The following is a 12,110-nucleotide window of genomic DNA, read 5'->3' as shown; positions in this document are numbered from 1 at the left end:
ACAAGTAGTCTTTCTAACTATTGGAGAGTTTTCAGTAGGGGCAGGGTAACATTAAGTTTGCTTTTTTAAAAGATCCCTCTGGATGCCATATGTAAGCTAAGTGAGAAAGAAATTACCAGAGTCAGCTAGAAGAGATGTTATATTAGTGTAAACCAGAAGAACATCTGGAAGATATTAGGAAGTAAGGATGGATTGGAAAATCATTTACAAGACTGCCAACAACAGGTTTCAGTGCTCAATTAGATGTCAGAAATGAGGGGGGGGGATAGAGAATTACACAAGTAACACCCTGTCTTTGGCTAGGATAACTCATAAATGAAAGAGCAGTCCTGAAAGAAAAGGAAAATAATGAATTCATTTGGGAAAACATTGAGGTCAATGGGCCATGAAGATGTCCAAGTACAGATGGAGAGTTGAGAATTGGATGTGAAAGTTTAAACTTCAGGAGAGATGTCTGGACAGCACGTTTATCTCTGTCTGGGTATCATTAGCACACATGTGGAAACCATGGATCTGGGAAAAGTATAGGAGAAGAGAGAAAACAGGAGATGGGAGAAGAGAGGAGGGGGTGGGAAGGGAGAGGAGAGGTTAGGAGAGAAGAGGTGAGGGAAGGGGAGGGGAGGGGAGGAGAATTAAATGACTGCACCTCAATGGATAAATAGCTCTTGAAGGACTGTGGAGGAGGAGAATCCAAAGAGGAAAATAGAGCAGTTAAAAATAGCAGAGAAAAGATATGAGAAAAAGAGTCTAGTGTTGCTCAGCTAAGAAAAGAGATGGTGGAATACTTGGTCATAAAAGGGTCCACTATATCATCCCCTTCATGGATTGTGGAAAACTGCAGAAAAAGGAGGAACGGATTTAAGAGTCATAGGATGGAGAGATATACAGCAAAAATATGTCTTTTAGACATAACGTGAACTCTCTGCCTCTTGGTTATCTGCATAAACACAAAGCAAGACTGGGTACATTGTTATGGATGCACAACATCCATACCCAGTAGCTAAGTGCTAAGTTGCCTTTGTCCCAGAAAATAACCTCCCACCCTCACTCATGAAAGCAACCCTAATTAAACTGAGTGGGTCACACACAAGAGAAGCCCTGGAAGCATAAGAAGGGTTTCTGCAGGTCAGAAATGAGAGAGAGGGGATGAGAGAGGAGAATGGAGCCGAGATGACTACAAATCATCACGTACCGCTATGAACCTGCCAAGGAATTAAAAAGAGGAGAAGAGGAAATACTGAATATGAGTGGCCAATTGCAGTAAATGGTGAGGAGAAGCCAATAAGATAATGACTGAGAGGAAGTGAGTAAGCCACAGGACCATCCCTGATGAGCAAGGGCAGAGGGCATGGGGCAAGAGAGTTAGAGAATGGTCGGGAGGGAAGGAGACAGATCAGAGCGCAAGGTACTTTTTCAAGCACTTTGCAGGAAAAGGAAGCACGGAGGAATTTGAAATGGCTCAAGAAGCATGAATGTCTGAAGGACATGAGACTTGTTGAGGGAAGAGAGAGACATAAAAGTATTTATTGCAGTGTTTTAAAAAAAAATGTGTTGGCATGGAGGGCAGGAGAGAGATGAGACCACTGGCAAAAACGGGAGTGTGGAGAGGATGGCTAACTGGCTCGTTTATTGGCCTAACTTCATATAATACACTGCACTATACTGGAGGGAGATAACTATGAAGAAGAGTAATAGGAGGAGACACTCAGCTAATCAGCTTCAAATTGGAGCTGAGCTCTAGAACATTCTTGTGGAGGGACTGACCCGACCTGGACCTCTTCCTGGTGTAAGAGTTTTAATAGGACAGATGCTGAGCTAGGAAAGCAAAGGTAAAATATCTGTAAGACTCTGGTTGGGTAGTTTCTGTTTTGTTTTGCCGCGTCTCTTCCTTGTCACTTAATGGGGTTACGTACCCAAGGCGGGGCTGTGGTAAGAAGAGACCTAATGGTAAACCAAATGGTAAAACCATTCGGAACTAGAATGGCTGAGAACTAAGGCTGAGCACTGTGCCTAGAGATGGAAGGGGAAGCTGTAAGTGCTAAAACACGTGATGCTGAAGCTCAAAAAGATCATGAATAAGTCCTGAAGTGGGCTATAAAGCAGGAAAGCATCTCTTTTGGAACATAAGCATGGGAGTTGGGGGGCAGGGAGTTGGTTTACGAGGTGTTTGCTACAGGAATGGTTGGGCTGGCTGGCTTAACTTTGCAAGAGAGCCAGGCAACTCCAGGCTTTGCCAGCCTCTCAGGGGATGAGTGAGATGCACAAAGAAAGTGTAACAAGATTTCCAGCTTCAATGAGTTCACCACATACTTGTAAAAAAAAAAAAAGTTGAGTCAGTGTCAAATACCCATCAGGACACCTTGCTGGTTGTCCTTGTTACCATCATTACTGCTGTTGTTGGTAAGTTAGAATTAAACAAAAGAATGAATTGAAGATACAGAATATCATGTGCTCAAGTGTCATGGGACACACAGTAAGGAATATAGAGAGGGCTGGCAAGACGAATTAGTCGGTAAAGTAAACACACGTGTGAAGACCTGAGTTCAGATCCACAGGCCACTACTTATAGCCAGTTATGGTAGAGTGCATTCGTAAGCCAACTAGGGTGGAGGAGGGGATAGAAATAAATAGATCCCTAGAGTTGGGGGGGGGGCTTCCCAGCACAGCTAAATCTACAAGCTCCAGATCCAGTGAGAGACCCTGTCTCAAAAACTAAAGCAGACCACCTAAGGAAGACATCTGAAGAGCTTTTGCCTCAACTGCATCCATGTACATCTGCATATGCACATACACACAGACACATGCACAAACATGTATACACATACACACACACGTATATACGTATTTGTGTGTGTGTGTGTGTGTTTGTGTGTGTGTGTGTGTGTGTGTGTGTAGAATAAACACTATGATTTAAGGATGGAAAAGTAGTAAATACATAAAATTGGTTTTGGAAGGCTTCTTGGAAAGAGGTGTACATAATGGTCATTTTAAATGGATACTATTTCATCTTCATTGTAGTGAAGCATTCATAGAAAGAGAAGACTCTCTGTTGCCCATAGACTGCAGAATGAGCCCATGGAGTGAATGGTCACAGTGTGATCCTTGCCTCAAAGAAATGGTAAGCATTTGAATCCATTCACCTGACCTCCTCAAATGAAAACTGGCATCTTCACAGAAATGGCTAGGGGGCAGGGACCCCCAGAAACAAATTCCAACCCAGGAAAAGGTAATCACTGAAATGAATGTGTCTGATCTGATCAAGAAACCTGCATGTTGAACAGCAGACTGGGTAGATGTTTATGATATTTCATGTGTGTAAGAGACTCCACAACCTAGAAGGTGAAGTACTAATGTTAAGTGATATCAGTGGTGGTTTCTTCCACTTCTCTCTTAAAATCATGGGCCCATTGGGTGTGGGGCCTGAAGTGGTGTAGATGTTGCTTTATTCCAGCAGTGCTCAACTTGTAGGTCTTGATCCCTTTTGAGGGTCAAATGACTCTTTCATAGGGGTTGTCTAAGACCATTCGAAAAGACATATATTTACATTATAATTCATAAGAGTAGTAAAATTACAGTTACGAGGGAGCAATGAAAGTAATTTTATGATGGGGGTCACCACAACAGGAGAAACTGTATTAAAGAATTGCAGCATTGGAAAGGTTGAGGACCAGTGCTTTAGACCACAATCCACTTTTACATTAGGAAATATAATATTTTCAGCTGTCCTTTTTTTTTTTATTGTTTGTAGTTTCGCTCAAGAAGCATTGAAGCCTTTGGACAATTTCATGGGAAAAGCTGTGTTGATGCTTTGGGAGACAGACAACAGTGTGTACCGACTGAGGAGTGTCAGGAGGCACAGGACAACTGTGGGAATGACTTCCAATGTGGAACAGGTGATCTGAGAGTCCAATTGCTCTCTATAGCCTTCTGTGTACACTAGTGAGTGAAAACAAATCCATATGTCATAGGTAGACATATAATGGCTTCCCAATGAGGGATAGCTATGTACTCTACAGAAAGAACTCAAGTGTGTCTAGCACTAACTTTCGATGTTAAAGTGCCTACAGTGACCTCAGCAAATGAGAAAATTCAGCATTACACACAGTCTGTTTCCTGATTTTGACTGTAGGCAGGTGCATAAAGAGGCGACTTCTGTGTAACGGTGACAACGACTGTGGAGATTTTTCGGATGAGGATAACTGTGACAGCGATCCACGACCCCCCTGCCGTGACAGAGTGGTAGAAGAATCTGAGCTGGGACGAACAGCAGGCTATGGGTTTGTATTCCACGCATTTCACTTGAATCTATCTGTCCAGGAGAAAATGAATGAATGGAAATGGCCTCCAACTCTTTCCCCATGGCAAAGAATACATAGAAGGGATTTATACCAAGGGCACAGTTGATGCAAACTGTAGTCTGTATTCATTTGAGGCCCAGAATATGTAGTTAGTATGCTGGGATACCACCTGGCCTCAGTAGGAGTCCATTGGCTGAGTTTCACTCTCAGTCAGTAGGAGATGGTGCATCTCATGCACAAATGTCAGGAAGACCACAGCAACACTGACACATGTCAACATTTACAATTAAATATCCCCCAGCAGGTGTGGCAAGTCCATTACAACATCTGAATTCCTAGGATGGACACCCTTCACTGTCATGTTTCTTGAATTGATAACTGATTATAAATTCTGAGGAAGTTCAAGCATTCTGCAGTTGAGCAAGAAGAAATGGTATCAAAAGACTACCTTATAAATGCCAGAGGGTAATAGGGTTTGGGGGTCTCGTTGTAGAAAGTTGACAGGCAACTCATTCTCCACACAAAATGAAGGGGCTCTGGGCTGTGCGCTCTAAAGGAAGTTTAGGAGTTTGGAACGTGGGAGTATATGGAGCAGAGAGGATTCTGCAGATACCTGTGCTCCAGGAATCGGGAGGATGACAGATCTGAGGTCCTGATCTATTTCATTCCAGTTGCAAGGCATTCCAGGGACATTCAGTGCTTAGTTTGCTTAACTATCTTGAGCTGGATAATTTCACCCGTGACAGAGATGCAGGTGTTCTCACATCTTGCACTGACAGGAGTAAATGGTTCTATTTCACCATCTAGCATGTCATGATTTTCTTTATCCTTATAGCTTCATTCTTGACTCAAAATAGATGCTCAGTGAATAGTTGGTGGGTAGATAAGCAGGTGAATTATTTAATGGATAAAAAAAAAAAACCTATTCATAGGTACCTTCTGAAACACTGGTAATATCTGATAGGATGGAAACTCCTAGGATGAATCTCAGGGACAGAGGTTCATAATTGAAATGAAGATGGGGAGAAGGCAGAAGATGGCAGAGACGGTAAGAACACAGCGGGAAGAAGAGTTAGAGTGATACACTTTCTTGGGTCCAGTGATTCTCACACAGGAAACACCTATGAATGTCTAAAGAGCATTTGAATGGTCAGTGCTTGTGGAGGACAACACTAGAGGGCGCTCCTGACACTAGAGGGTAGAGGCCAGCAATGTTGATGTTGAGCATCTACTACCTCACAGCCCCACATTGTCAGTGATACTGGGGTCAAAAAACCCTACACTGAGCACTAATTCTTCAGTATTGGATGTGGCTGAAAGTAAAGATTTCTATTCTCTGAGGTCAGAGGAAACATCTATGTAATGAACATAAGAACAAAATTCTAGGCTATCAAGAGTCAGGCACAAGATAAATGTTTCACACACCATTTATTCACTTCATAAAAACCTTACTCAAATGACTTTCAAATATTACCCACAGTGCCTTTGGCCCTTAGCTTAAAAGCTGTGTTTGTGAATCAAATGGACTGTCTTAGGCCAGGAATCTTGGAAAATGGCAGTTAACAGTACAGGGTTGTCCAAAACTCTTCTAAGCAGATTGCTATGGACTCAAATTATCCCAAACCCCTCTTCATCTTTCCTCAGGGGAAAAAAAGTTTTATCTCTAATCTCAATGAAAGAACTTGAAACAGGGAATCACATATGTTATTTATTCTCACTCAGTGCAAATTTATAGTTTGCCTTACGGGAAAAGAATACAGAAATGTTGGCCTACTTGACTGAAAAAACAATCATTCATAATCTAATGCTTTCCTTTGTTGGGGGTGGGGGAGGGGAGGCAGGGTGCAGGAAGAAAAAGTTGTAACAGCATTTGCCGGCAAGTTTCCTAAGGAGACATCCTAGAGAACTGGCAAAGAACTTTTAGGACCTCATGCTTTATTACAGTCAGGGGTGGTGTTGGGGAACATCATGAGGCTGAGCCATCAAGGCTGAGGAGGGGGCCCAGCTATGGGAAAGATCAGCTGCAGACATGGAAAATGAGGTAGGTCCTGACAGAATCAGTCTATCAACACATTTTATTGAATTCCCTACTATTAGGAGCAAAAATCCTTAACAAGTTTAGTTTTCATAAAGGCGACTACTACTGTCATTTGCATAATGCCTTGAATTGTTCGGACTCACTTTGTACATTCTATCGATTGTCAGCATGACCCTGTGACTTTGTCGGGGGATGCTTTTATATTCGTTTTGTAAATAAGAACTAAATGAAATAATTTAAGCCGTTTGGAGAGTGTTTCAGGGAACTGACCCCAAGTGTCTCTGTATCGCATAGAGCCATGTTTTCTCTACCACACCTCTTCTCCCTTCTCCTTTTCACCACCCCCACCCCCACACTTCTCCAAACCACTTCAAAGACCTAAAGTCAAGGCCTTTTCTGAAAAGCAGAACTAAGCTTGCAAAATGATAGTCCATGGGCCGGTGAAATGGTTCAGTGGGCGGAGGCACTTGACACTGAGTCTGACATTCTAAGTCTGATCCCTGGAACTCAACTTCTGTAGGTTGTCCGCTGACTTCCACACTTGCATCACACACACACACACACACACACACACACACACACACACACACACACAAAGTGAATAAATGTAATGAAAAATGACATGCTTTAAGCAGCTATTTATTATCACGCCCATGATTCTAACACTTGGGCTGGGCGGTGGTGGCACACGCACACGCCTTTAATCCCAGCACTCGGGAGGCAGAGCCAGGCGGATCTCTGTGAGTTCAAGGCCAGCCTGGGCTACCAAGTGAGCTCCAGGAAAGGCACAAAGCTACGCAGAGAAACCCTGTCTTGAAAAACCAAAAAAAAAAAACACTTGGGAGGCTAAGGCAGGAGGATCATTCATTCAAAAGCAGCTTTGACTGTGCAGCCAGACCCTTTCTCTCTCTCTCTCTCCTCTCTTTTTCAATATATATTAGAATACTTTGATTAGCAAGTCAGCCATTAATATCTAGAAGTTTAAAGATGTTTTGTTATATGATTATAAGCAATTCTATGAAGTTTGGATATTTATAATAAACCTCTATCATTCCCACATAGCTTTGAAATACATGTGAAATAAAGGTAATGGGGATTGTATTAGTTAGTTTTCTGTTGTTATGAGAAAATATTAAGACCAAAGTAACTTATAGGAAGAAAAGTTTATTTGGGCTTACAGGTCCAGACACATAGGAGTCTGTCATGGCAGGAAGACATGACATCACATGAGCTTGGTGGGAAAAGCAGGAAGCTGAGAGATCATACCTTCTAACTCAAGAAAGAAGCAGAGAGAGATGGAAATAGGGTGAAGTTATATCATCTCAAAGCCTGACCCCAGTGACATACTTCCTCTAGCAAGGCCACACCTCTTAAACCTTTCCAAACAGCAGCACCAACTGGAGATCCAGTGTTCAAATACCTGAGCCTATGGGGTGCATTCCTCAATGAGACCACCACAGGAATAAAAAGAAGCCCCTCCGAGCAGTATGCTTAGCAAGTGCTTCTTCACAGTTCAGTCTGGGAAACCCCAATAGATCCAACCTACTGTTTCATACACCCCTACTCTCTACATGGGCAAGTCACAGGAACTTGATGTAATGAGTTAATCTTTATCCATTTGAAGGACTCTCATGTAAGTTGCTATTCTGGCAGAATTCCATTGTCTTACAAATGTTTCAGACTTCTGTCTTGTAGGCATCTGAGATCCTCCACAAATGTTCAGGGAAGTCCTCCAGCCCATCTTGCATTCATTGAAAAAGCACAAATCAAAACCAGCTGTAAATGATGTGCAATATGTAAGGAATGCCTTTTTTTGTGATCTAAGCATAACTCTACTTCTGTGAAGGGAGCTTTCTTGTCATTCACCTGGTGAATTGGAGCTGCCAGTGGTTCTGGGGCAGCTGTGGAAGCAACCATGTCTCAACACTGCCAAAGAACACGTTTTTTCTTAAAATTTCCCAGGTGATGACTTTTCTATTCATGAGCACTTTTCATGTTTCTTGGCAGAAAAATATTGGCTCATTTTAGAGCAGACTGGCTGTCTCTGTAGGAGTGGAATCGAGTCAAAGGTTTTTGAAACATTTCTCCCTTAGTGGTGCTTTAGACTTTATTGGCTTCTGTAACTTTCCAGATGGATCCAGCCAACTGGTCAATGTGATATTCTGTGAAACAATATCCTTCAAACTGGACTATGCACAGCAAAGGGCACATAAGAACCTTCAGGAGAGTGGCAAGTAAGCTTTAAGTCAGTTTCCTCAATTATTAATTATGTAACTGATCTAACACTAAGACTCAACCTCCATACGTATTGTTTTTCATAAAATTTAGAAATGCGAGGCAATAGCTGCTACATCCTTTCTTGCATCTTTTCTTCTTGTTGTTGTTGTTAAAGCCATCACTATTTCTTTTAAGACAGGAACTTTGTACATAGCTCACGATCATAGGTTTGTTCCACCATACCAGGCTGTGTGTGGTGCTGAGGACTGAACCTAGGTCTTCATGCATGTGAGACAAACACTCTACCAACTGTGATACATGCCTCCAGGACTCTAGCAGCCTTTTCACACCTATCATCTACCTTCTAAAAGCCAAATAACTGCTCATCCACCTCACTAATAATTCATGGTAGAAAAGCCAAGACCCAATTCCAGATCTTCAGGCTCAATTAGACTCTAATGCCTTAGAAATAAAATGGTCTCCACTTTTTAAAAATTCTAACCAATAATCAGTAAATGGACTATAAAGCAATTTTTATAAAAGGCTACTGTGTGTGCAATCTTTTTGATACATAAGATTAAGAAATTGAATGACATTACTATAACAAAATGCCTTCTACTCTTATCTTCTTATCCATGTGAGTAAATTTATCATCATTTCCATCCATAAAATGGGAAGTGAAAGTAAAGTAATATTGGTGCTGAGCCCTGTCTCTTAGGAGCACTAAGTAACATTTATCTACAGATATAGAAATTTATTTATTAATTTGAAAAGAAGGCCAATTCATTTCACTGGGATAGCTTTCCAATACAATTTTTACTTGGTTTGATAATGACTTAAAAATTTTTTTAGTGCCGGGCAGTGGTGACACACGCCTTTAATCCCAGCACTCAGCAGGCAGAGCCAGGAGGATCTCTGTGAGTTCAAGGCCAGCCTGGGCTACCAAGTGAGCTCTAGGAAAGGCGCAAAGCTACATGGAGAAACCCTGTCTTGAAAGAAAAAAAAAATTTTAACATACTTATATATACCACTTAAAATGTGTTTTAATACTTACACTCTATGATCAAGGAACGTACTTTAAATATGTTTAATTTAATACTTAATATATTCAATTAATACTTAAAATATTCAATTAATATATTTTGATACAGCAAAGCATGAAAAGGTGATCAACAAGATTATTCAATATAAATTATATTGTATTTTATATTAAGTTAAAATTCTGTGGGAGGACTATGTGCTCCTTTATTATCCCATTGATATATATTATATTTATTTTTCCATATAGAACAGTAATTATATTTTTAGTAGGTATTCATAGGCTGATGGGAAATTATATCTTTTGCAACTATTTAGGCTTAAGATGAAAAACATTAGGTGCCTCACTAAAATGTTTAGGAAGGCATAACTAATTAAATTCCTCTAGAAGGTACACAAATATGAATACTACCCCTGAAGTGTGCCACATGTGAGATCTTGCCCACATCATTCCTCCTGTATGCCCAGCACCATCCCAGTTTGAAACCCATCAAAGCCCAAACCAAACCACTTAAACTCCTTTTATGATTTTCCCATGATGCTCTCTTCCTTGTATAACATGGACCTTACACAGCATTTACTTATACTACTTATTTAACACAGTATATTCTTCCCAAACTAATTTTTAAATAGATAATTATATTCCAACCCCCCTCAACTTCCAAGGAATTTTTGTGGGAGACAATTGTGTATTAACTATATCCACATCACCCCATTTCTTACAAACACATAGATGTAGTAATTAGTCACCCAAAGGTTACTCATTCGAAAGGAAGGTGAGTTTCATTGTTCTCTGAGGAGTCTACTGAAGGTGGATAGCGAGACAACGCTCGCTGTCCCATAACACGTCGTTGAACTTCTGTCCCAAAAACAAAGACATTATCTGTTCTTTCCACTGCTGCATGACTTCAGGGTGGATGAATGGCATCCAGCCCTCAGTGAGAGGAAGACAAGAAGCGATTAGTCACAAGACTGGGCTTGACAGGCATCCCTGCTTTTGAACTGCGGTGGCGGCTAGGTTGGCACTACTTCCCGCCACGGTTTGGTGAAATACAGGCTGGGGATGCAGGAGCAGCAGAGCTGAAGAGGAGCAGCAGCTTCCCTCGGAAGCCCTTCGCAAGGTGATCGCACAAATAAAGGAAAGCCAGGGGGGACACGCGAGGCCTCTTCATGTCCAGAGGCTTCTCTCCACAACACGCCACTGGCCAAAGCAACTGACGTGGTTGAGCACGAAGCCTCCCATGATGTCGTGGGGAGGGCTATGGATGCAGGGATGGGCGGACAAACAGCACAAACAAGTGATGGAATATTAAAGGAAATAAAGCAGCCACAATGTCCGGGCATTTGTTCCTGTGTCTTTTTTGAGCTCATCACTCTAATTTTCAGCTCTGTGTTGGAACGTCAGATCTGGGAAAGGTCTTTTGGGCAAGTTAGGCATTGAGTTCATTTTATCTGTCTCTCAACCTTTACAAATAAAGTCCTCCACTGTCCCTCCATTACAGAGCCACAATGTTGCTTTCTTGGTAGCCTCAGAGTGAGTTAAAATAGGCCAAAATTTTGAAGTTGTTTTAACCTACCCATTGGTAATAGTCTTGGTTTTAATTTTTTGTTTTGTATCAACAACGGGCTCATGGTAAGTCGTCCACGCTCTGACAAATTGCTCTTGAAGGTAATATACAGATTTATAATCCTGTTAATTGGAGTTAGGTGTGTGATCTAGAACAATGGATAAAGTTTCTGTTTGGGGAGTTACAGGTGTGTGGAACAAATTTCCATTTTGGCATCCTGGGCTCAGAGCCATCTACTGTCCAAGCTGCCTACATAACAATGACTGTGCTCCTCAAATGTGGACTTGACAAAGAGCTAGCAGTTTCTTGTGCAGATACTGTTTTTAAGCCTGGAAATCAAACTTAAGTTCTGTTTAAAATTAAAAATAGCTAAAGGATCTTTGTGTCTGTGAATTAAAGCTTGCCCAATAAAAATATTTTTGCTAAGGGGATGGTGCATAGAACTTTTGAGAATACCTTGCTCAGATGCTGTTTTTTTTTTTTTTTTGAATGTTCATCTTGGAAAGTCTAACAGGAATACTATAATCCTGGGGGAGGGGTGAGATTCTTGACAAGCAGTAAGACAGCTGGAGGAGAGCTTAAGTTTAAAGGGAACTGGAAGAAAGAGAAAGAGCCCCGATGTTGATTCATAGATGAGAAATTACATGTGTATATTATACTGCCCCCCTGGGATGTTCTGCTCTCAAATAATTTAAATAGTTGGTGTTACAGCATTTGGCGGTTGGTTCACTAGGGATGTGAGGTAAGAGGTACGGCCTTAGAGCTAAGACTCCAGGAGCCAGAGGGTCCCGTGTGTCCTACTTCCTGCCCTTCTTTTCTGTGCTCTTACAGTGCCCTGGGTGCCAAAGAGTTTACAAGACCCTCCTAAGGCATGCTTTCTGCCAAGCCACTGCCCCGAAGTGAGCAGGCCCTGGCTTCTGTTCCCGATGAAACCCCACACGTGTTGGGCGA

General features: G+C 41.7%; 1 protein-coding gene and 1 long non-coding RNA gene across 2 annotated transcripts in view; both read left to right on the top strand.

Annotated features, from left to right (window-relative positions):
* Positions 1 to 12,110, top strand: part of C9 (complement C9) — a 41,739-nt gene that overhangs the window by 9,712 nt on the left and 19,917 nt on the right. The window contains exons 2-4 of the mRNA XM_042261478.2: positions 3,019 to 3,118; positions 3,749 to 3,893; positions 4,130 to 4,277. Coding sequence (XP_042117412.2) covers positions 3,019 to 3,118; positions 3,749 to 3,893; positions 4,130 to 4,277 — 393 coding nt within the window. The remainder of the gene's footprint in view (positions 1 to 3,018; positions 3,119 to 3,748; positions 3,894 to 4,129; positions 4,278 to 12,110) is intronic.
* LOC143268660 (uncharacterized) lies at positions 4,284 to 10,928 on the top strand. Its single transcript, XR_013044716.1, has 2 exons — positions 4,284 to 6,339; positions 8,468 to 10,928. It is a non-coding gene; the product is annotated as an uncharacterized LOC143268660 (long non-coding RNA).

This window comes from Peromyscus maniculatus, chromosome 15 (genome assembly GCF_049852395.1).
Source record: "Peromyscus maniculatus bairdii isolate BWxNUB_F1_BW_parent chromosome 15, HU_Pman_BW_mat_3.1, whole genome shotgun sequence".
NCBI classification, from domain to species: domain Eukaryota; kingdom Metazoa; phylum Chordata; class Mammalia; order Rodentia; family Cricetidae; genus Peromyscus; species Peromyscus maniculatus.
Note: the sequence above shows the minus strand (reverse complement) of the source record. Positions and strands in the feature narration are given on the sequence as shown.